The sequence below is a fragment of the Linepithema humile genome, chromosome 1 (assembly GCF_040581485.1).
Source record: "Linepithema humile isolate Giens D197 chromosome 1, Lhum_UNIL_v1.0, whole genome shotgun sequence".
NCBI classification, from domain to species: Eukaryota; Metazoa; Arthropoda; class Insecta; order Hymenoptera; family Formicidae; genus Linepithema; species Linepithema humile.
In genome coordinates, this window is record NC_090128.1 from 23,176,035 (window position 1) to 23,203,517 (window position 27,483).

At 33.4% G+C, this 27,483-nt stretch overlaps 1 protein-coding gene across 4 annotated transcripts in view; it reads right to left on the reverse strand.

The window, feature by feature from the left end:
• Nucleotides 1–27,483, reverse strand: part of LOC105680036 (protein dead ringer-like) — a 121,460-nt gene that overhangs the window by 87,397 nt on the left and 6,580 nt on the right. Inside the window, exon 3 of one of the 4 annotated variants that reach the window (XM_067353969.1) lies at nucleotides 22,861–22,974. The exons of 1 other annotated variant lie outside the window; for it this stretch is intronic. Coding sequence is in view for 2 of the 3 variants with exons in the window: in XM_012380453.2 (XP_012235876.1) it covers nucleotides 10,460–10,585 (126 nt within the window). In the remaining variant the exon portion in view is untranslated. Of the gene's footprint in view, nucleotides 1–10,459; nucleotides 11,680–22,860; nucleotides 22,975–27,483 lie in introns of those variants that run through there. 2 more of the 4 variants (XM_012380453.2, XM_012380454.2) reach the window with 2 other exon arrangements.

The window sequence follows — 27,483 nt, forward strand, 5'->3', positions numbered from 1 at the left end:
GCTGAGAAATACAATTAGACCCTCATACAACTATGTTTCTATTTGCTAACTTTCTAATACATTTTGATTCAAACAAAAGGTGAGTCAATATGTCCATAAATCTATGAATGGCCAAAATTACCAAAATTATACAAGGTCGTTTTCTTTCATTTTTACCTATTTCTTTGTCTTTGTAATACTGTTTGAAACTGAATAAATGACTTTTGTAGATCAATCTAACAAAAGAGCGATTTTACGCATAATCTTGCAAGTCTATTCGTTATTCCAATTGTTAACGCCCATTCAAGTACAATGTAAATCTAATTTTGACAAATAACAAGGAAACTGCATGCTAAATTACTCAAATCTCCGACATTGAATGCAAGCTGTGAAGAAATTTCATGCCTGCAACGGTGATAAATGTTAAATTCAGCAATGTTAAACAGCTATTCTTTACTCGCGTTCCATGTCCTTTTTTTTACAGCGTTACCGAGTGTTTGCGCGATCCAAACGGTATATAAGAGAGAACAAAAATAATCGCATTCCGGGATTGCAAGTATTTAGGTTAGTAACCGGCGCAATCTCCTCAAGGGTTTGCGCGCGCGTCGTTATAACTCGCCGGACATTAATAGTCACGAAATAGAAGCCTTGGCTGGAATCGTAAAAATATAATAGCACCGATTGCAACAACGTTATCTGGGCACCGGCGCGGATAATGATACGTCAATGGGCGCATTACGGCATTACTCTACTTGGCCGGGTTGAGTTCATTTCGTACTTTCCGCATTGCGTGTAGACGCGCGTATACACGTGCACAAAATATCTCCCTATTTACTTGCGCAAATTATCATTAACGCTCATAGTGAATACGATGACGTATCGAGGCGCTAAAGGAGACCACCATGCCATTTCGACAATTGATTTTGTAAAACTGATTATTTTCTCGCATGAAATAAATAATAAGAGAGTCGTTTCTCGCGCTCGCCGCGTATATTTATTATCTTGTCCTCGATTGGGATACCTCGAGCTACTCAACCGCCGTTTCGTCAGATTTTTCACACGGTGGATATCTACGTTCGCCTGATGCACTGGGTGCGTCGAGATCAAATACGTATAAGGGAATTAAAGAGGCGGCGTTAGTTCCGAAGCACAAAATCGTGTCCCCACTTTGCTTAATCAAATACGCACGAAATTAAATTTAAGCGTCTCTTTTCTTCTGTTACGCAGTTCCACGAAACGGTCGGGTAAGAAGTCGACGACCCGATCGACCCGAAGTGCAGAAGAGCGATGGACCTCGGTAAAACAGGTGGAGAGATAAGGATGATGAGAGAGAAGGAGAGAGGAGACGCGAGCAAGAGGCGCGAGTAAAGTCAAAGAGTCAATAAGAGAGCTCGTGGACCTCAGTGGTCTGTGTCGAAGCGCGTCTCCCGCTTCGTTGTTTGTACGAGTTCGACCAAGAACCCGTTTCTCCTCGAACGAGCGGCCTCGCGGACATCCATCCAGTCCGAGTTTACTTAGGACCGCGAGTGATATACGCGATGGCTCAAATTAAATATTTCAACCGAGGGGGCAGAGCTATACCGAAAAACCGTAAAATCGCTTTAATGTTATTCGCCGACACCGGGTGCCTTCTGATTGCGCTTCATTGAGATATGAAAAGACGAATTTTATTTGCGAGTGTATTTTTGTTCGCAGTGATTTTCGTGCATAAACAAAAATTAATTGTACGTTGAAATTAATGTACACTAAAATGTATTATTGAACTCCACGAATTCCCACTATTTATGAGCAGCCTAGACTATTCTACACTAACAATCTAGGTTCATCTTCAAAGGTTCACGAAGTTTATAGAAAAAATAACCAAAAATGGTTTTTCTATAAATCAGGTAAAAACCTGACTCTAAAATGAACTCAGAAGAAATGAAGAAAATTCGTATAAAAAGAATTACTAGGAATTTTTTCATGGAAGGAATTTAAACTGTGAGGGAATTTGAACTAAATTTAAATAATTTAATTTGCTTGCAGAAAGCATTAAATCTGCATCTCTTATAAGGTAGCAGGACCAAGTCAACAGAATGCGACCTAGTGGATTATTTAGTACTTATTTTGACTATTTTGTACGCAAAAAATAATTTTGTAAATCCGGTCAGGGATATTTAATTAAAGAGACATTGTAGACTTACTATAATGTGTTATAAAAGCTTAAGGAATTCTAGTCTATAGGTTTGGAAAAATCAAAAAAATTTTTTTTTCATTTTTCGCAAGTATTTGCCCTATAGAATAAGTGGCTAAAATTTTTCCCGATTCGAAAAACTAACATGAGTTTAGAGCCTAGAAAGCAGGACTTCTCTAAGTAAAGTAAAGAAGTTAAAAAAACTTTAAACGCGTTTTTCGCGAAACCACTTTTTTTCAACTGATACTCACGATATCTCAAAATCCATTGTTCTGATCATTCTCAAATTTTATACACATCTTCAGCACATGTGTGGCTATGGTTGGAACTAGAATCTTTTTGAAATATGGTTTTTTGTAAATTTTACAACACTTTAAAGTTGAAAAAAAGTCGCGAAATTCGATACCTTATTTTCAAAAGCGCACAACTTCCGTAAATTTTAACATTTTATAAAAATTCTAGTTTAAGCGAGAACCAAACTCTTATATTTTGAGAATCTCTTTGAATTTTTTATTTCAGATCACTACAACGGCCGGAATCATGGGCACCGTTTATCACTTTTTTTTTAATGGGTTAGAAAAACCACATGTACCGCGCTTCTTTATTTATATTTTAAAATAAAAAAATTTTGAAAAAAGTGCATTTGAAAAGTGCACTAATAATATGTAGAAAAAATCCCTATCTCAAAAAATTCCGTAGCTTTCCCACAAAAAAATCACAAAGATAATCTAAAAATCGGGCTTATAGACTAGAATTCCTTCTTAAGTACTACTTTAAGTAAGAAAAATGAGATCCGTCTGGACGAGAAAAGTTAACTTCACATTAGACCAGATAAATTTTTCTAAGAATCTCGTCTAACATTGGTCTTTCAGAAATTAATCTGATATGCATCGAGTTATCTCAATCCATTTGCATCAGTCAGGCGTGCTTTTGCGCATATCATTCGACTAGATAACGAAAAATAAAGAAAATTTATTACATTTCGAATTTATCGTGTATTCTGAAATTTTTCAAACTAGATAATTTGTTTTTGTATTCCGTGCTTCGGAAAAACAATGTAACAATAATAAAATACATTCCAAGAGAGATGTATACTTTCTAAATTAAAAGTTAAAGATAAAATTTATCTCTTTCTTCCGATGAGAATTTTGAAGATTTGACTTGAAGAAACGATCCGCAATTAAGGACTCGTCAAAACACGGAGTAATTGGCAGTTGCATTCGCGAGATACACGATATCCGTGGTAGTAAGCCAGTCCAGAACAGGAGATACCCACGGATAGCGGCTATCTTAGCGACCAAGTATAGTGTTACACGGGTCATTATACACGTCGAATTAGTAATCTGCGCTCCGTAATGCACGCGCGAGGCGATCAAGTGATGCCGTGATTTTAATATTCCCGTGGACTGATACACTCGTCGAATGTGCTTCGCCACATCCTGCTGGCAAAGAGGAATATCCAGTATGTAATTCAGAGAGAGACACTTAAACTATAGAAAAGGAATAATTAACCGAGTTATAAAAGACTAGCTAAAGACTAACGGTCATAACACTTTTACTACTGGTTGCTACGGGCATATTTGACGATTTTGCTTAAAACTGGTTTCTTATTCCACAAAGGAATATGATAGAAATAAAAACTTCTCTGATAAGTAGATAGCGTAATCATTTTGAATAGAGGCGATAATGGTAAGAGTATGATTCATCTTCAATTAACGAGAAATAAATTAAGATCCTTAATTTTACGAAATGGAATAAAAGGCATTATTAATTTTAATGTCTTATACAATGATAAACGATACATAATCACAAAATCAATTATCAAATCGTTAATTGCGTTGCAAAGTCCAGCAATTATGTATCGTTTATCATTGTATAAGACATTAAAATTAATAATGCCTTTTATTCCATTTCGTAAAATTAAGGATCTTAATTTATTTCGAGCAATTTTCACGTTTGAAGAGAAGCGCTTCTCTTTCATACTACATTTTCAACGGTTAGAGTTTGCGTTAATAAAAGCGACACATCCACATTAGACAATCTATATTTTATGCACGTTGTTATCTTTCAAATGCGCAATATCGATTTAAATATAGTCTCATGTCATTGAATGATGTAATAAAAGTCATATATTCTGATAAATAATTCTTATCAACGACTTTCATAGCGCCATTAAAACGGGCAATCGAATGTCATGTAAGGAAAATTTCTATAGTTATGACAAAATTAAATTTAGCTCTTTATCGTTGATTATTTATTTAAATTTATTAATAACCGCACAGAAATAAATTCTAGAAAGAGCCACGCCACAAAATACATTCTGAATGATAAAAAGAAATTCTAATGAATATTTAATTATAACAACTTCGATAGTGATTTCACGATGATAATTCGATTAATGATTCCAACCATAATAATGAGTAATAAAATAAATATATGTCATGTCATAGAAAAATAAAATTTCTCCTCATTTATTCTAAATAACCCAAATTGATGTGATTTAATGTTCTCGCAGCCTATTAAAGGCATCATTAAAGTAATACGCGTTTCCCTGCGCATAAACTCGCTTGACGTTGATGGAGATCCGAAACTGCATTTATTTCCGATAAAATCGGTGTCATTAAGCAATCGATAATCGTTGCCCGCAAAAGGGTGTATGGAATAGCGTACCGTGCGCGACCGTGTCGATCGTATCGAGCTTTTCGCCTTGTTGTTTTTAGACCTCCTCCGTCTTTCGTTCGCTACATCGACGTATCGATAATATCGAGCTGACCGATTATCCGACTCTTGGGCACGCAACAACGCGATATAATTCAACATGTGAGAATTTTACGATATTTTCTATGCCTTTCTCGCGAATACCGTTTCAAGAAATGCATAGCAAAATCGCGAAGATCTCTAACACCAAATATCAAATTCTAATTCGCGAAGACCAAACTATAAATTTATAATAAAAAAATTATCTTACGCCTGTATGTATTATGCAATTCATTATGTAATCGCATTATTATCTCTTCCTTTGAATAATCTTCAGTTTAACGACGCGATCAACGAATACAGATAGAAGTTATATTCTTCCTTCCACTTTGCGGTGTCGTAAGAAAACGGGCGAAAAGAAGGCAGAATGTTTTTTATGCGGGGGACATCATCGATTCGCGTTCGTCTCGAAAGAGGAGAGTTCGTGTACACCGCAACGCGCGGATAAAGGCAGGCGTGACCGCGAGGAGAGCGTGGACCAATCGCGATTCAGTTCTCCTCTTTTTTTTCTTTATTTCATTGAGGGACGCCCCTCTTTACCGCGCATCGACGCTCCTGCGCCGCCGCGCCGTCGTCGCCGCCACGCCGTGATTCCCCACCAGCGAAACTACTACCTTCTCGCTCAGGCACCGCCGTTCTTGAATCGCGATCGACGCGCGTTGCACGCGGATGCACGCGCCTCCCTACGAATCGCGTTCAAGACGCGCTCCGATGCGTACGAATAATTTAACGCCACGGGGGGGAACCCGGCCGCCTGCCCGGTGCTCGTTCTCGCGTAATTAATAACGTTCTACCAACCCTACTTCACAGAGTTAAGCATGATGAAATTTGTTGAGCGATTCAGCTATCGATATGAAGTATTTGTGGCTCTTAATGAATATATACAGAATATATATTCTCTATATCTATCTCATCGCATTATTTTTATTAATAATAAATATATATATATTCTTTGGATAATATAAATTTAATTTCACCGTTAAGTATTCTTCTTAAAAATTTTTTTAGGAAAGTCATTCATTTATCTTCTCTGTCTCCGATGTTATGGATAAAATGTCCTCGTAAAATGAAAAACACTATGGGAGATCGACCATTGTTCTTTTGCTTGCAAAGTTCAATACAATTTCAGTCCAGTGACCTCATAAAGAAATTAGTTCCGGCAGATTCTTAACCAATGACTAATTACGAGTTCTCTACAGGGATGTCGTAAAATAGTTGAATAGAGCAGTATAACTTAATGGTCAGTATAAAAGTCCATTGAAAAGAATGGTATTTTCTTAAACATGACAGGAACCAATTGTGCTACGATTCAACGCATAAAACATCTCAGGTATCTTTAGATATCTTAGGTAAAATTGATTGTATTCCGAAAAATTAAAAATAAATTATCATGAAGGTCGTTTTCTCTATTTTGTCATTAAGACCATCTGTTTGATTGGAATGCACGATCCATACTATAGAATCTACAAAGCAATTAACGATTACAAAGCATATAAAGATACCAACGATTTCTTTGGTATTTTTTGAAAGGAATCAATTTTGACCATAGATTGAATAGTCGCAAATGCAATAGCATTATGCATAGCGTTTAAAAAATGTAAGATAAATAATTGCAGATAATAAATAAATCAGATAATAATCATAAATCGCCATAATAATTCATTATCGCAACAAGCGCATACGGAAAACTTTCTATAGGATGTATTCAACAATGATAATCTCTTGTGCGCCAAAATCAAAATCAACGAATTTCGCAAATGGTTTTCGCGATCAAAGAAGATACGCGCAAGAGGCAAAACAATATCGCAAACGCCGGGACCCGTCCTAATGAGACATGACGTCACGACATGGCGTCTGCAGGTGAACAAGCAGCAAGACGGTGGTACCGTAGGTGAGCGCATTCGCTAGTCGATCCGATTGGCCGAAGGGGGAATCCCCGCCCTTGCGCGGTACACGACGACGAGCTCGCGAACCCTCTCTTCCCCCCCAGCCCTCCCCACCTTTGCCCTTTCGCAACTTCGCGAGTCTTTTATCTTCCTCTCCCTTTCACCAATCTCCTCTTTATCGGTTCTCTATTCTCCATCTATCCTCAGTTTTCTTTCCTATAGTCGAACACAAGCAGCATCATCGCACTGCTAACGCACACATAAATACTCTCAGATCGATCCTGTTTATCTACACCTATATACTTATACATCTATATTAACACAAGTGTGTCGGGGGACAAATCGCCGGGTATTGTTCTTTTGTTGCACCAAAATTATTAGCCGTTTATTCATTAGCACGCGCGTACCCGCGCTCCATGCGAGCGGTACACGATTAGCACGTTTCGGAAGATTAACACGCAGCTTTAAATTTGCACGAAACGAAAGCCCACCTCCTATTATTTTTCACGCGAAAATATTAGTCTCACGTGAAATGGAGCTTTATAAATTTCACTCACGACTAGCACGCGAACGCAGATAATAATTTAAGATGGCAATTATACATTAAATATCAAGAAACGTAAAACGCGCCAAGATAGACGAGAGCCGTAAAGACTGATGTCACGTAAGTACAAATTTGAGAAACGAAAAATGCGACAACATCGGATAATTATCGAAAAAGTGTTAAATATAGTCATTAGCGTTAATGATCGAGAAAAACAGTATCAGGTTATAAAGAAAATGAGTTCTTCGTCATCATCATTTTCGCGTACATTTAAAAGATAAAATTTAATTTCTATTAATTAAATTGAATTTTTAAGTTAGCTTTACCTAATGCGAAACCAATTATATTATAATAATTCGAGATCTGATATAAACTTGATGGAAATAAAATGCACGACGCGATATAATCGATTTTTAACTATCATAAATGTCAGAAAGTCACGATAGAAATCACAGATCAATAGATTCATGTTTCTTGAAATTTCAAATAAATTACCGCTATTAATACAGATTGCAGCAATCATTTGCTCCGCGCACGGAACACTTACCTACATCACGAAATATTTAAATGCTAATACTAAGTTCCTATTACTCCAATTTTTTTTTATTCACGAGATACTTCTCGTATGATTATAAATATCAGTTTGGACATATTAAAAAATCGAGAATCTTGTTTAGCACAATATGATTTTCACTGTGATAAAATTGAGCATACAATTTGTTGCAGTGATATTTCCATATAAATACATACTATTAATTGTAAGAATAATTCGATCCTTTGCTAAAAGTAGTATTATCAATTTTGCCATTTATGATACCAAATTCTATTATCTGATAGCTTTTCATATACAGTATTATTTTAGTCGTTAAATTTTTCTAAAAACAAATTCAATAAATTTAATTCTCTTAGTAATTAAAGTCAAACTTAAAAAATTAAAATCATTAACAAATTGCAAATTTATAAGTTGTTATATTAAATATGTGGTGAAAAGTTACTAACGAGACGTCAGATGCTTCTACGTGTGTATGTATATGTGTAGACTAATTAAATTATAAATTATGTATGCAGATGTGCTTCTTTAATTTACGTTCTCTTTTCTTTATACCTCGACAAATGGTTTTTTGAACAAGTTTTATGAAAACGATAATAATCAAGGACATAAAACATATTTATATGGAGACGTTCTCTGAGTAAACGCGTGCTACGCGAGATTCGTATTGTTTGTCAATAAATATCGCCTTATTGACGCACGACTGAATCGTTTCCACGTATTTCTATCGACGCGATCACAATCGTACATATTAAATATGTATTCAATCCATTGAATGCGTGTCGAAGTTTATCGGTATTCATATAAGATTTTATGTTAGAATTTTGTCGTGAAATTGCAAGAAAACTTATATGAACGGCTCGTCAAACAAGAGTAGATTGCAGAAAGCATTGTTTGTATCTACATAAATAATTAATTGATTCGATTATCTGGCATTTCTTTTTATTATTATTATTATGTTGATGCAAAATGTTTGTCGCTTTTCCGTGAAATATATTTTAGATAAAATTATTAATTTCTATTTAGTGCAATAAAATTGTGTGTCTGTATAAAAACTTCTTTTAAAATAAAAAAAAAGTATATTACAATTAATGACAACTATTTTAATTAATAAAAATTAGTTTAATACCCTGTAATTCTGTCTTTAAATTTATTTAACAAATTTCTATAGACAAACTTCAACAAACTTCTTGCATCAATATAACATCTTTGATCAAACTTTTTTTGAATGTAGTGGCTTATTTTGCATCTTTATTCTACTATATAGAACTGTTTAGTAATAATTAAAAATTTTAACGAAGCAATTTGACCAAACAGTACAAAGATTTGGCTGATTAGAAAAGGATCGATTTATTCTTGCAAGCAGGCTACATGTAATGTCAATTTAGCGCACAAAAAATTTGTGTTTGCGTTAAAAAAATACAAGACAGTTTGTGTTACGATATGGATAACATGCATATATATCTTTTTTATCAAAAAAGCAATAATATATTAAAAAATTTATAATAAACTCGGTTGAATATATTAATGTGTAAGGAAATTTCTATAACTATTCTATACAAATATAAAATATTTTACAATGTCCAGCATATGTTCTGTTAAAGATCATAATAAAATGATGAATTATACCTCGCAGACTTAATCCACTATATACCTATATTGTACTTTTACATAATTTTATACAATATTTAATTTGTACCAATTAGTGCAAATTGGCGTATTAGTGTATTCAATCGAATTTATTATTAACAAAACACGAACTGATCAATTCCAGCTCAGTGTTTTTAAAAAGATATTTCAAATAAAATATTTAACTGTAATTCGTCGACTCGCTTACTGCTTGAAATTTTTTCCGAGATTAGATTCTCGCACAATAAGCGTAACTAACAATTGTATACATTTTGACCATATTAAGGACCTTCTTTCAAGTCTTAGCAAAAAATCCAACAATCCTAACATTCAACCTGAAATCTGACACCCATGGTCAAAATGAACGACAGATCATAAATCACTTTAAAATCGAAGTTGAGTCACAATGTAAATCTATTTCAAATCTACGCACACCAAATGTATTTAACCGTTTCAAATTGTAAATTACAAATATAAAATATTGATTGATATATTAAAAAATTCAAATTTTGTACTGATCTCACTTACCCAACTTCAAAATTTGTTAAATGCGAATCTCCTACAATTCAGAATCAAGAAACAGAAAAAAATTATAAAATATACCTTTATTCGACATGGATTTAAAAAAACGCGATAAACAACAATCTTACTCAAGAAAAAACGATAAAGTGACAAGATATCATAGCAGTGGTAATTAAATTAAGTTCTATGGGGTAACACACGTTTTTGTAAAGAGATTTAATTATATTATTAATAATAATGAAATTATAATAATTTGACAATAGCTATCTTATAGTTTATGCGTCAAATTTGTATGGACTATAAATATGTATACATAAAATGTAGAACAGAATAAAAGTTGCTGCAAAGTCGCACATTGCAATAAAAAAAAAAAAAAAAAAAAAAAAAAAAAACAAAGAAATTAAAAATAAAAAATTTACCTCTGGTGACCGATATTGTCCATTAGTTCCGTTGGCCCCGTTAACTCCATTCATCTCGTTATCTCCGTTAGCCATACCTCCACCAGGATTGTCCCGGTCCTGATCCGGATCTCTACCGGGATCCATTCTACTTGCAGAGGACTCTTTCCTCGGATCCGGATTTTTAACCCGAATTTTGGCTGCTTTTTGTGACGCGGTGACACACGAAACGCGTACGCGTTATGAAAATTCGCAAAAATGCGATTCACGGTGGTGCGACAAGTGTGTGCGCACAATCGTAATCGTGATTGCGAACTGAATAAAGTGTAATACGAAATATTCCGTCGCGAATAAGTACCGTCGGAAACTTCACGCTCTACGAGAAATAAATGTATCAAAGTAGCATTTCAAATCGACAACAAGATCGATGAATGTTTTTACACAGTTTCGTCACTCTCGCCACCTTCTTCTCGCTTATATTTCGCGTCTTGTTATTCTTAATTATCCTTTTACTCTTTTTGCCTTAAAGAGCAAGTTTCAAAATACGTACGTGCATACAATGCTACGGCCGCGGTAACAGTGTGTTGTTTCCGAAGAAGCACGAAATATACGCGCACACACACAATTAATTTTTATAAGATCAAGTACAAATAGAGATATGTATACGTATTTATATCTGTGCAAATCTAGCCGATGACAACGAGAACGATGTTTGTACTTCGAATAACTCTGAGGAAATGATGCTTGAAGGGCAGCGGAAGGAAGAGAGGATAAACGAGAGAGGGGGATGAATCGAAATATGATAGGTTGATGGAGTGGGGTGTATCATAGATGGACGAAAGCGGGGATACAGGAGCGGGGGAAAGGGCTGCGCTGTCACGCACGATCGAATGTTACTCGATGCGCCGGTAGTTGCCGCCGATTTGTGGCGTCGTTTCGTTTCACCGGGCTCATTGGCCCGACATCGATGCTGCGACGACACGCTTTAACATCGTCAACCTCGGCGACGAAAGGTAAACGAACGAACTCTAACTCGCGAACGATCAGCTGGCTTTTCTAAGGTCAAACCGCGGCGCGAAAGGGTGAAAGGCTACGTCAGACGCGCACGCTCTCACGTTCTACAACGATCTGAGTTGAGCGGGAAGCGCCTGCCTCACTTCCGAATCCCCTTCTCAGAGCACCAAGTCCCACCACTTCCACCAATTCTATGTGGAGAGGCGGAGGCCGTTCCAATGCGCCAGAACACCAGGTAGGCGGGCAACCGGCGTACGACCCGCCCGCTACTAACACTTATATGTGTACGAATTCATTTCTTGATTCTGTGAATTTCTTTGAAAAAATCACTAATTTTTTTCCCCAATCTAAATTTAAGTCAATTAACAAATAACGAACTCTGTCGAATATACTAGTCACAAAAAAAAATTTGCTATCGCAGCAAAATCGTCGTTGCTATTGCATATTAGATATGATAGCGACAAAACTTTGCTATAATTTCTAATTTTTCAAATATATCAGCAAAATCTGTTTTACTAGTAGAATAGATAAATTTTGTTGAGTACATTTGTTCATAACTGGCACATTAATTTGCTGCTACAACAAAATAATTTATTTATAACAAATGTATTTTGCTAATGCAGCAAAATTGCCATTACCAATACAAATTCTTAGAGCAATGTAAAAATAAATTTGTTATAATAGCTATATAATTTGCAAATGTAACAAAATTATGTGCAGCAAATAAAATTACCATCTATAATAAATCTCTTTGTTATTCATATAATAATTAACATATTTTGCTATAATAGCGTAAAATTTGCTGCCAGCAAATTTTTTTTCCGTGTACATATATTAAGTGCCTTTTTTCTAGATTTGATTGAATTTATCTGTATGCTCATCAGTACACTCAAAAAAATATTTCGCTGATGTAGTTAGATTTCTAGATATCGCAACAAAAATGTATCGCTATTTTTCGTATCTGTGAAAACATTGTTTGTCACATATAGAATTTATAGCAGTAATGTTCTAGCAATAGCTTCTGAAAAATTTAGGTACCATTGCTAAATGTTATGCATTGCATTCTAACACGTGATTGATCTTATATAGATAGGCGCTTTAGAGAAACTTTCTTTTTAAAGTTCACAAACAATACAGATATATATTCTGTTTCTGTCATCTAAACTGATTAAGTAATTACATATGCAATATCACAACAGTTGCTAATTATTTATCTGTTTTAGTTAATTTTTTACACCTAGAAAATTTTAGCTATTATTGGAAGATCATTTTTTTGAGTGTATATACCCGAGTCGAAATTTTTAGCCTAGATTAAACCTACAAGTTTTGTCGAATTTGGAGAACCAATGTAAGCTTTAATTCATATATATAGATATAACATTACATTGGCTATTGCCCTCCTTTAATACTAAAAATTGTTACTTATTGCCGTTTTTTCCATGTGGAAGCTCAAAAGAGTATCTACTGATAACCTCTAAAAAGGCTCCAGGTTCTATAAATATGTATTTCTAGAAAATAAATATTCAAAATTACTTAATAATCTATTATCTCATATACTCTACTTGCATTTAATGTATCTTGATTTCAATAAACAATATATTAATTATTATAATTTGCTTAACTGTAAATAGGCTACTATAAGCAAATATTATATAAATAATATTCACTTATCTCTTACATATCTATCTGCAGTTAAGTAAATTACATAATTAATGTATTGCGCTTATTGAAATTAAGATATGCATTAAATATAAATAAAGTAAATGTGGTAATAGAATATTAAATAATTTTGAATTATAGGTCAGATATGTAATAAAATATTAAATAAAATTTTGAATTTTAATTGTTTTTTGTTTATTCAAATAAATTTTTAGTTATTTATAATACTAAATATAATACTGAGTTGCACTTAATTTTTAAAAATATTTTTTACTACTATTCATTTGTTATTATTTATTTTATATTATAACCAGGGTCGGACTGGAACACCAGGGCCCATCGAGAAAATTTGTAAAAAGGGCCCCCACTCTAAAGCGCCGCGGCAAAAAATTTTTTTAGTTCAAGGTCAAACGTGTTTTAATGAAATTTGGAGATATTTTGTCCTTTAATTTGTTTGTTGTTGTTTTTATTGTAAATTTTTTTGTATTGTAGTAAAGGTAGCATACGTAAAATAAATAACCATGTATAGTGCATGTATTTTATTTAATAATAAAATAATATTTCTTTGGCTTTTAGTAAATATTCTTTTATAAATTGTCAGTTGCCATAACCTTTCAGACGAATTATAAAAAAAAAATGAAAGGAGAACACGAAAGACAGTGACGCACTACAGATAGTTGACTAACGCTAACTCGTGCTCAGCGCTATCTTGGTTAGAGAAGGAAAGCACGTCGTTATTCAACTGTCGCAATCTGATAATTTAGAATTTAGATTATTAATTTCTTGCATAAAAAATTTTTTAAAAAAATTTGGATTTGGGGGCCACTGGGGTCCTCAAAAACATAGGGCCCCCCAAGAAATTTCTCGGTATCTCTCCTGTCCAGTCCGCCTCTGATTATAACATTTATTATATTAATCTGATATAATAGAAATTGAACTCAATTATAGATTGAATATTAATATTTTTATTGCTAGAAATTTCGATAAGATTTGGAGATTCAAAAGAGGTAGGAGTTGTAAGAACGAAAGTAGAAATTGTATGTTTAACATTAATAAAAATAAGGGTTTTCTAGGACAACAAGATTAAAGAAAGGCCAAAAGAAGACATAACACTTTCAAGATAGAACTTGTAGGTCAAGGAACATTATTAGAGGTACAAATAACCATGTATGAGGTTTATAATGGGTTTTAAATTTCGACTCGGGTATATGGCTTAGTTTACACCGATTGTTTAGTACGCGACCAAGTACTAAATCAGCTTCTTTGATTGGTGTAGATTTTACACTAAACGATTTATACCTATCGCAGAAGCAGATTTAGTATTTGGTACGCGTACTAAACAATCGGTGTAAACTAAGCCAGAGAAGCTGTTTAGATCCTAGATACTCTGGAACTTAGATCCTAGGACTTAGGTATTCTTTAGGCACTTTTAGAGTATCTAGGACCTAAGTCCTAGAGTATCTAGGACCTAAACAGCTTCTCTGGCTTAGTTTACACCGATTGTTTAGTACGCGTACCAAATACTAAATCTGCTTCTGCGATAGGTATAAATCGTTTAGTGTAAAATCTACACCAATCAAAGAAGCTGATTTAGTACTTGGTCGCGTACTAAACAATCGGTGTAAATTAAGCCTCTATTGATTATATTGTTTCGCTAATTCGGAACCTCAATCTACATAGAATTTAATTTTCAATCGAATAGAAAGATTTCCAGATTTTCTAAAGAAATTTGTCGAACAATTCAAAACCATAGTAAAAGAATGTCGACAAACAAAAAGATTATAAATCAGGATTATAAATTACAGATAAAAGAACAATTACCTTTTAGATTTCTTTTATATTTCTTTCAAAGTAAAATTCCTTTGTTATAATATATTAATTTTATTTTGTCTCTGCCTTTTCTTCTAAAAATTTGATAAAATAGAAAGAAATATAGTGTATAGGGTATTTCAAAATAATGATCAACATTCGTGAGCAGTTAAGAATAAATAGAATAGTCTAGTAAAAGAATAACAAGAATAAGGAGAATGAACATAAAAGTCCTTTACAGTTTTCCAATCGTTTTTAATTTTATCTCAATAATTATTGATATTGCAAAACGGTAAAGTACTTTTCTGACGTGTGTGAAGCTAGCATATTATATTTTGGCATCGCATGAAAAAACGACAGTTCTGCTCGCATACACTATAGTTCTACAATTCTGGATAGTTTTTAGCAATAGTTCTATCAAATTACGCCAAAAAAACAAGAAAATGAAATTTCAAGAAATGAGATGCTAACTTCCCGTTTGAGCATCTTTTAGCATCTCACCGGATTTCGAACGTATGAGCCATAAAGTGCGAGTATTCAAAGAGTTCTACCGTTTCAACCCATCATATCAATAGTTCTGGCCATAAGAACAATAAAAAAAATTTCTTGTCATTACTAAAAGCATTTCACGCGCTGGAATGTAATATGCTAGCGTTACTAGCGATAGTTCTGGGTTTGTACGAGCATAGAATCATAGTGACGCTAGCATATCATATTTAGGCACTGTTGGCGGACATAATAATTATAAACAAATAGTTTAGTAATTGTTTCTGAATAGAACTGTAATGTAAATGATACTAGAAACTGAGAACTATGATTCTATGCTATCACTGAAGATGGCCGAAATAAATGTGCCGAAACGTTTGAATTGATAATTTAGTTAATTATTATTTTTTGAGCATCTAACATCTCTGGGTCAACATAGCTAATTTACATTTTAATAATTTTTTATTATTAAGGCCCAAGTTTGACATTTCTTTTATAATTAATAACATAATACTATATTTCTGAATAAATGCTTTTTATACTACTTTAAAAATTAATAAAGTAATAAAATATAGAGTAAAAATCGAAAAAAAACCGTAAACCAAAAATAATATAACTGATCCAGTTATAGTTCCAATATTATAAACTATGAAATTTCCATTCTATTACAGTTTTGATTTCATCAAAAACGAACGGTTATGGAATGAAACGACAAACAGAAAAGGACAAATCGTAAAGAATTTCCTAACTATAGATCAAATGATTGGACACAATTTCTACCTGAATAGGTTGACAGAATTTTCAGAGTTCCAAAGTTTCTAGAAAGTTTAATTTCGAGTTATCACAAAGGATTTATTACTTGTAGCATTAATAGCCATTAAAGCGCAGAAAAGAGAAGACTTCTCGAAGAGATTTCTTTAGTGTTGGAAAAAAATTAGTAGGACAAGCGTATAACTATTACAGGAGATTATGTTGAAAAATAGATAAATTGTTACATTGATTGAATAAACTGTTTTGAAAGTATAACCGTCTCTTTTGTCTCTTAACTTATTGAATGATCCTCGTACTATACAGTTATGGAAAAAATTCCGTAAATAATTCTTGATTTAATCGAATCGATTGGTTAGGAATAAAGAACAGAATTTCAGACTGCAAGTTCAACCGGAAATCAGACCGATTTTGATTCAAGATATTTCAACGATTCAACGCCATCCTTTTGGCGCCTTATTTCCAGGGCAGGTTCTAGGGCAAACCATTGGCAAAGTTCCTACAAAATTTGTCGGGTTATCCAGGAACGGATTTCGGTTTCTGCCGCTCCTAGGCTGAATCAAATTTGCCGCCCCTTAATGACAGTGGAGCAAGGGGAAATTTTTTTATTAATTAAATAAGAAATAGATAATAAAATAGGAAACAGGTATCTTATATATAGGATTCTTTGAATAATAATAAATAACACATTCTCTCTCGCGCGCACGCGTTTCCAGTTTTTCTTCTCCAATTCTCAACCGATTTTGTTGACATTTTTTCTATGATATTTAATGTTACCCCGAGCATATAAAGCCAGAAATGTAAAGAACGTAAAAAAATTTTTAATATTAAAAAAACTTAAAGAAAAAATGTCAGCAAAATCGGTTAAAAATTGGAGGAGAAAAACGGGAAATAAATTTCGCCAAAAACGCCGGAAAAAATAGCACTTTATACACTCTTTAACAGTAATGATCACGAACATATTTATATTATGACTCTTTTGATGAAAATCAGAATGTATTTCGAATACAAATCGTAGTGTTAATAAATTTTTTTTTAATTCAAAAATTAAAAATTTGCCGCCCCCTAAAATCTGCCGCCCTAGGCTATACCCGAGTCGAAATTTAAAACCTACTATAAACCTCATACATGGTTATTTGTGCCTCTAATAATGTTCCTTGACCTACAAGTTCTATCTTGAAAGTGTTATGTCTTCTTTTGGCCTTTCTTTAATCTTGTTGTCCTAGAAAACCCTTATTTTTATTGATGTTAAATATACAATTCCTACTTTCGTTCTTACAATTCCTATCTCTTTTAAATCTCCAAATCTTATCAAAATTTCTAGCAATAAAAATATTAATGTTTAATCTATAATTGAGTTCAATTTTTATTATTTCAGATTAATATAATAAATGTTATAATATAAAATAAATAATAACAAATGAATAGCAAAAAATATTTTTTTAAATTAAGTGCAACTCAGTATTATATTTAGTATTATAAATAACTAAAAATTTATTCGAATAAACAAAAAACAATTAAAATTCAAAATTTTATTTAATATTTTATTACATATTTGACCTATAATTTGAAATTATTTAATATTCTATTACCACATTTACTTTATTTGTATTTAATGCATATCTTAAATTCAATAAGCGCAATACATTAATTATGCAATTTACTTAACTGCAGATAGATATGTAAGAGATAAATGAATATTATTTATATAATATTTGCTTATAGTAGCCTATTTACAGTTATAAGCAAATTATAATAATTAATATATTGTTTATTGAAATCAAGATCCATACATTAAATGCAAGTAGAGTATATGAGATAATAGATTATTAAGTGATTTTGAATAATTATTTTCTAGAAATACATATTTATAGAACCTGGAGCCTTTTTAGAGGTTCTCAGTAGGTACTCTTTTGAGCTTCCACATGGAAAAAACAGCAATAAGTAACAATTTTTAGTATCAAAGGAGAGCAATAGCCAATGTAATCTTATATCTATATATATGAATTAAAGCTTACATTGGTTCTTCAAATTCGACAAAACTTGTAGGTTTAATCTAGGCTAAAAATTTCGACTCGGGTAGCCTATCCAGCCTAATGGGAAATTTGCCCCTGGGGTTACCACTCGGGCGGATCACTACGGGTGATCTACTAGTAAAATTGCTTGAAAAGATAAAGATGATTCTTGAAGAGAATGTGTAATGTAGTGTAAAATATCGTCGTAACTGCAAGTGCATTGGACAAATGCGAATTAAAATAATTGCCTGTACGACTTGCAAGTATTGTATTGTAAGTATTATATTGCAATATTTTCAGAAACAAAATGCTTATGCGCCTAAAGGCAATGCTCAACGTGAATCGTCGCCCAGAAGGAAAATAAAGCGAGAAAGAAGGAATGCGAGAGCGCGTTTGTCTACCGATCAGCCAGTGTTAAATTTTAACTCTCTCACCGCTTCTTCGTTCTCCTCTCACAATCAGCTACGCGGACAGTTAACACCCCGACGGCTGTTTGATCCCGCCAGTAATAAGGTTCATCTCGCGTTGTTTCGCGAGGTAACATTCCCTTCACCTCGTATTTCTTGTTTTTCTTTTTTTCTATCTTCCCAACTATTTCTTTGTCTTGTTTTTCTCGGCACTTAAATCTTGTTCCACTGCGTACCCATTCAATTTTATCAAATTTTTCATTAATTTTTCATATTAATAAATCTGAAGATATAAATTCATAATATATTTCCCTTTCGTCAATATTCTTTTTTTATCACATACTTTTATAATTAAAATAATTCGAATTATTTTATTTAGGTTAATTAATAGATAAATTGAATTCTAATTTTATAATCATTAAGCGTTAAACCGTTATTTTATCTTGGCGCGATACATATTTATCAACTCATTACTTTTTATTTTTCTAGTTGCTTTTTTCTCTTTTTATATGCCTTACCATTTTTTTCTCTGTTTTTCATCGCGGTCAAAGTCCAATCTATAATATACTTTTTGATTTTTGTTTTCTGCCTTTTTGCCTTTATGTAAAGGCATATTGTTCTTCGAAAATACAAAAAGGATAAATTGTACATCACGGTATTTCTTGACTCCATGCAATAAACACATAAAAAGCAATGAGCAAGAAGCACATTGTAAATCAGGTCTAAATCTTTATGAAAAGCAAAAAACTCGAAATCGATACTTTGTTTTGAGAAATAATATTTTTTTAAAAGAAATATAAAGAAATCATCAATTTCTTGATAATTGACATGAAGCGTCTTTGTGTTGTTCATTCGAGAACAATCAGAAATTTAGAAAACTATTGAACTATATAATTCTAAAACGAATTGATTATCATAATCAGAACTCATGAACATCCGCTCGATAAAATTAAGAGATTACAAGAAGATTTGAAATTAACGGATTAGATTAATGGATTTCTTTTCTGGCGCTTTCTGCATTCGTAAAATATATTTCTCTCTTTATACTCCTCGAAAAATATTCTTTCGCCAGATGTTAGAATTTATTTTAACGTCGGCGTACAATATCGTATCTGGCATACAATACTTACGTTAGAATTTATTCTAACGTCGCCGCTTAGAATAAATTCGTAAAAGCTAAGATGATAAAAGTGGCACGATGTACATAAAGACTCGAGCAGTTTTGCGAAGTACATCAGCGCGCGAATAACTAAGAATTTATCATCTATCGAACACAGATATTCATGACTCGGCATGTCCAAACACGTACAATCGGGCATGCTCATAATTATACGAGGCGAACGAGAGTCCGCGGTCACATTCAAAGGAAGGATGTTTGAAAAGCCGCGCCTCAAAATGTTCTCTTATTTCTTGGCACCTTCGATTGACAATTCTCAGGCTAACTGCGAGCGAACGGCGCGAGGATGGATTATTTGCTCTATCTCCCTCGACGAGATCTCTCGTCACCTTCTTTTTCACCGCGGAAACTCCCCCCTCCCCCTCTTCCCGTTCCTTTCTCTCTCTCCTTTCTCCTCTTTGTCTCGACAATATACGTGGCCGCATAAGGATGTACCGAGTATGTACGAGAGTTGACTATTACAGCTCCTCGTGCTTTTATAGTCCGTCTGGGTGGCGCGCATACCATCGTCATCTTGTTAGCTGCGATTAAATATTGATGCAAGAACCGATATTCAGCCTCAAGTGGTTTTCTCAACGGTTCGCGGAATCGCCTCATAAGAATCTAGGGCAGTAATTTCTAATTACGTGTATCGCTTGGTGATTTTTCTTCTGCGCGTTAATCATGCGAAATCGTGCCTAAATCGCATACTGTAAAGTTTGAACGGTACGACACAAATGATTTACCATCGAACCGGATTTCACACAAGCGTTGTATTCAGTATTTACATACAACATTGCAAAGATCTTGAAAAGAAAAAAAAAAAAAAAAAAAAAAAAAAACAGATAAATTGCATTGAACGCGAAACGCTGGTGAAACCGCGATTTCTAACGGCCACGGTGTTAATTTGTTCCTCGCCGATGCATGTCCATTATTGTGCAAATTGTCGACGAGACAGATTGCGCAAACGCCTGACAATGGGGGGGATCGCGCGCGAGCTACGTAGCTGTCTCTACGGGGCGTTAAACCACCCCATCGTTAGTGTGCCGAATCAACCGGAAATTCCAGCTTTCGTCGCTTCCGTATTCATTCGACGAACTATGGGAGACGCGAGTTGTGATAGAAAAAGAAGGAGAAGACCAAGTCGTTTCCGAAGGAATTATCCAAGACGAGATAATACCGTGCGGCGTCTAGCAGCTCCCTCCGGTCGACTCGATTGTCATGAAAATATTAGAATATCGGAAAAGAGAGAGAGAGAGAGAGATAAAGCGAGAGAAGGGAGAGAACAATCACTACTACAGTCTCCCTGTTTGCAGATAATTAGAGATTGACGGCGGTTAAAATTCTAGAAAGAATGTTGGACACCTGGGGCTGTTATGTAAATCTTTGAAGAGCGATGCTTCCTATTTCTTTGTCAGATTTTTTCATAGTATGCGATTTATAGTACCAATAATCAACTGAACAATAGAAATTGACTTTTGGGATATAGAATAAAAATATACAAAATTATAAGCAAGAATTTTTTTCGATTTCTTTACTTTTATACTTAGTTTTAGTAGCATAAAAGAGTAAATAATGTAATATGGCAAATGATCGAATTTGCGTATATAGTTATCTTTATCAATTGCGATATTAAAATAATTATAAATTCTTTAGCTTTTCATTAATTTCGCTACGATATTAAGGCCGGAAAATGATTATTTAACTCGAAAAAAAGATTAGCAACGAGGAGAAGAAGGTGGAGGGATGCAGAGGTAACAAGACAGAAGCGAGACAGGAGAGAGACGGGTGAGAGACGGAAGCGAGACGGGGAAAGATTACCCCAAGACGAGACAACCATGAGCAGATCGCTTTCGGGATCATTAATTATCCTAGAAAGTGCGAGAACGGGTAAGATATATAGAGGGAGGGTAGTGGTAGCAAGGAGGGAGGAAACGAGCGAGATAGAAAAGAGCATGAAGAAGAGCACGAATGTCGCCACTGCAAACCGAAATTACCGTCAAAAGATTAATGACCTCTCTTTTATTATAGGTATTTATAGACCTCTCTAAATTTCTCACAAAATTAACCTTGTATTGTAATAGCCATAACTCAACGAAAATACACAAGATTCTTGCCTAAATATCAAGGACATCTAGACATTCTTATTTTCTTGCTGCCTTAATAAAGAGAAGATAGAGCCGAGAGAAAATAAATTGTGGAAAATATATCTATAGATTTTACTTTTGAAAAATGCTGACACTCTATGAATTCTTGTTCCATAATGATTTTCGTGAAAAATTATGGACATAGACCTATATATCTAGATATACATATAATGTCAAAAGTGTGAAGAAAATCTGTTCGGAAGCGTGACAAAACTATGGAACAATATTTCAAATTGTTAATTATCCATTTTTTCAGAATGAATTCAATTTTCTACAATCAGTTTGCGGATTAAATTTATATATAGTGTTGCGTCCCTGTATTTCGTCTCATTGAGAGCAGAAGATTCGTTTCCCTGGAGACGAATCTTCTGCTCTCAATGAGACGAAATACAGGGACGCAACAATATATAATGAAAATATCATATATCGCTATTGGGTCTTTTAAAAAATTCGGTTAATTTTTCAATCGCTAGAATTGTTTAATGTATATAGTAGCAAATTTATTAAAAATGTATTATATTCTGTTGGAAATTTTTTGACAAATCCAATACATCTGTCTAATACTTTATATATTATCGTATCTAGTGTTTTATATGTTTAACATATAAACTAAAACACAAAATTCAAGTAGACTACGCAATGCAAACAGGAGGATTCGTTAGAAATAAAAAACACGATGAAATTACGTACTCTCGTTTGCACCAATACGTTATCGTATCGTACCCGCATATACCGATAATACTCATCGCATTAATTAACTTTAGTACGAGCTTGTGCTCTGCGCATGATGAAAAAGACTGGTGGAATGAAAGAAAAAAAACAACATGCCTTCTTTAAATAAATCGCTGGGAGTGACGCTTCGAAGAGGAAGATTAACGAGCGCGGTGTGTCGTTCGATTCGATACGTCGAATTAACGCGAGACAGAAACGAAGTTCCGCGTATCGATTATTAATGACTTACCGGGTTCTGCCAATGTAAACGTTGACGATGCCGTGCGCACTTGGTGTACTTGTCGCTTTGAATCGCTTAGAGCCAAGTCCGTTCCGTAAATACGCCGCGCAAACGTGAATTGAACTGTAATGATGAAAATGACAATTAATTGGTTATAATTGGGTGTAGCAGCGACAAGAATCTTTAAACGCGTGTTATTAACGACACGTGCGAGATACAAAGGATTAACGCCAGAGGAATCGTTTCACACTTCTATGGCTATGCGGCATCTCATTTTGAATATATTTAACGATTTGCGCAGCAAACTCGTTTTCAGGGAACTAAATCGTTATTGCTCGTCTCCGTGAAGGTTAAACGAATTCCAGTCGTGCTCGTTGCGCGTATACGCACGTACGTGGAGGGCGTGGGGATGAAAAAAATCAACCACCGCCCTTCGTTCCCTGAGTGGCAGGTCGCTAATACGTACCCTCGCATCCTGCCACGTTCGCCTACACTTCTACAAGTAGTATATCCCATCGGTTTCGCCGATGTACCAAGATAGAAAAAGACTAAAACGATAGAATCGTCGGTTAACGATGATACAGATAACCAAAAAGAGAGAAAGAGAGCGACAAACGAAAAGTGTAGAACCATAATGTTGAGGGAGGATCCAATCTTCTTCATATTTTCTCACATACATATTCTTGCCCTTTGTTTAATGCTTTATGTATTAAAACAATAGTTTAAACCGATATATTATAATATCGATGCATTCCATTTTCGACACAACGAGCGGAAAAGGACCAGTGTATATTAAATAAAAATTTTCTTATCAATAAAGCTGGTAATTAATTTATAAGAGTCGAGGATCTACAGCTAAAACCGGTCGTTGGTTGTTTATTAATCTTCTTTATTGTTACGTATACGTTTCGATCAATCCTTTTTTATCATCTTCAGTACAATCGGTTGTTAAATTGAAAATTACATGAGTTTTTTGACTAAAATTTGACACAGAATAATCAATCAATTTTAAATATAACACTCAAAAATATCTTATATTAATTAATTTAATCTTTTTTATTGTTATATATACGTTTCCGTTCTTTTTGACCATCTTCAGTAAAATCGGTTCAACAACTTACTGGCCAAAAAAATTTCACATTTAAACATTTCTAAAAAGAGTCAGCAAATACTGAATTGTTCTATCTTCGAATTTTCTAGTCAGTTTCTAGTCAAACCAGATTACATTTCTATAACCTGCCTTGCGGAAAATCTGGAATGAAGGAATGTATGTATCCGTTCTGTATCGCAGACTGTATACCCGTAAGACTGGATACAGCGACAACCGGTGCGATACACTGACGGGCCCCGGGATCCGTGGGCCCCTGGTGCGTGGTGAACATTTATGAATTTTTGATTTTTTTTTTAATAAAGAATTATAAGGAAATAACACATTTTAAATGTGGCACTCAAATATTTTTGTATAAAAATACTCGCAATACTTGGGAACCGAAAACTGTGGGAGAACAAGAGAGGAACAAAATCTAATGATAAACTAGCGCTCGGAAAGAAGTGATTCGACTGTTTTATTTTATTTGCACCTTGCACCGAAGCTTTAATGACCTTAAGAACGCGTCTGATTGGATATGAGTATTTACACATATCTGGATCGCATCCGTGAATTTTGAAACATCAGTCTTGAGACATACATCTGTGTCACATTACCTTTTCAACCATTTGACCAAGTTGACACATTTATTCCTATGATTTTGACACTTTGGTTTTTAAGTTTTAACGTAATATTTATTATGAGTGTTGAAGGCGAATCATGGGACAAAATCTATCTCTGGCTCTTCCATTAGAATTCCAATTGTATATATCCTCACATTGGATTCTAATTAATAAGAAGAAATCACTGCGTAGCTTATAGCGTTTATTTATTTAATTTTTAATGTTTCGACTATCAAGACAATGTATTTATTTTGTAATTTTTGGTAATGTCACTGAAGAAGGCCTAACATAGGCAGAAACGTTTGATTTTGAATGTAATTTATATCTATAATATAATTTGATTTTATGCACGAACACCTTGCAACGGCTCTTTTCGCCTCTTATTCCTAATTATTGGTAATTTTGGAGCCTATAACTAATTTTAAATTGTTAAATAAAATAATGTTTATAATGAATATAAAAATTGATTTGTAAAATAATATTTATCATGAGTAAAATTATCTGGTTGGTCAAATTCTTGAGAAATACTCTGCCACAGTTTTTCTTTATAAATTCCATCAAGGATATTTTGGATGGGAAAGATCGTATAATTCGATGCGTTGTTGCACTAATTCTATCAATTTTTCATTATCCATTTCTTTATTTTAAAAGAATGCTCTCGATATGGCAAACTGATACAAAATGAGACTCAAAAATCTGAACGCTACACTGAAGCCTATTAAAGGCCCATTTACCTACCCGAGTCAAAATTTTTAGCCTAGATTAAACCTACAAGTTTTGTCGAATTTGGAGAACCAATGTAAGCTTTAATTCATATATATAGATATAACATTACATTGGCTATTGCCCTCCTTTGATACTAAAAATTGTTACTTATTGCCGTTTTTTCCATGTGGAAGCTCAAAAGAGTATCTACTGAGAACCTCTAAAAAGGCTCCAGGTTCTATAAATATGTATTTCTAGAAAATAAATATTCAAAATTACTTAATAATCTATTATCTCATATACTCTACTTGCATTTAATGTATCTTGATTTCAATAAACAATATATTAATTATTATAATTTGCTTATAACTGTAAATAGGCTACTATAAGCAAATATTATATAAATAATATTCACTTATCTCTTACATATCTATCTGCAGTTAAGTAAATTACATAATTAATGTATTGCGCTTATTGAAATTAAGATATGCATTAAATATAAATAAAGTAAATGTGGTAATAGAATATTAAATAATTTTGAATTATAGGTCAGATATGTAATAAAATATTAAATAAAATTTTGAATTTTAATTGTTTTTTGTTTATTCAAATAAATTTTTAGTTATTTATAATACTAAATATAATACTGAGTTGCACTTAATTTTTAAAAATATTTTTTACTACTATTCATTTGTTATTATTTATTTTATATTATAACCAGGGTCGGACTGGAACACCAGGGCCCATCGAGAAAATTTGTAAAAAGGGCCCCCACTCTAAAGCGCCGCGGCAAAAAATTTTTTTAGTTCAAGGTCAAACGTGTTTTAATGAAATTTGGAGATATTTTGTCCTTTAATTTGTTTGTTGTTGTTTTTATTGTAAATTTTTTTTTATTGTAGTAAAGGTAGCATACGTAAAATAAATAACCATGTATAGTGCATGTATTTTATTTAATAATAAAATAATATTTCTTTGGCTTTTAGTAAATATTCTTTTATAAATTGTCAGTTGCCATAACCTTTCAGACGAATTATAAAAAAAAATGAAAGGAGAACACGAAAGACAGTGACGCACTACAGATAGTTGACTAACGCTAACTCGTGCTCAGCGCTATCTTGGTTAGAGAAGGAAAGCACGTCGTTATTCAACTGTCGCAATCTGATAATTTAGAATTTAGATTATTAATTTCTTGCATAAAAAATTTTTTAAAAAAATTTGGATTTGGGGGCCACTGGGGTCCTCAAAAACATAGGGCCCCCCAAGAAATTTCTCGGTATCTCTCCTGTCCAGTCCGCCTCTGATTATAACATTTATTATATTAATCTGATATAATAGAAATTGAACTCAATTATAGATTGAATATTAATATTTTTATTGCTAGAAATTTCGATAAGATTTGGAGATTCAAAAGAGGTAGGAGTTGTAAGAACGAAAGTAGGAATTGTATGTTTAACATTAATAAAAATAAGGGTTTTCTAGGACAACAAGATTAAAGAAAGGCCAAAAGAAGACATAACACTTTCAAGATAGAACTTGTAGGTCAAGGAACATTATTAGAGGCACAAATAACCATGTATGAGGTTTATAGTAGGTTTTAAATTTCGATTCGGGTATACATATCCGTACCGTATCCGTACCGTGCACGGATGCTAGATTCGATTCCATATGATTAAATGTAAGTATTTACACTATTCAGCATCCGGATACGGTACGGATATGTATAAATGGGCCTTTAATCATATGGAATCGAATCCGTGCACGAATGCTAGATTCGATATATATATGTATAAAATTCGATATAGATATGTATAAATGGGCCTTAAATCGGAATATAGAGTAAGTTAGGATTTTAAGAAAGTATCGTCATCTATCCCTGACTTACCCTACAACTAATTAGCTGTCATTTTTAAACGCACATAGGAAGCAAGAAAAATAAAATATTTTCTAGCAGAGGACATTTTGCTGTTTTATTTACATATAAACTAAAAACAATCGGAGATATTTTTTTATTAAATAAACGTTTATAAAAAATGCCAAATTTTACTAATTTTAATGGTTTATATTTTCAAAATGCGTCAGAATTATAACGTTCAAAAATGACAGCTAATCAGTCTCAGCAACTTTTCATGAGACACCCTGTATGTTTGCAAAATAATATGAGAAAACGTTAGAAAAATGTTAGAAAACTCAGATATAGAAGAAACTCTCAGTATAGAA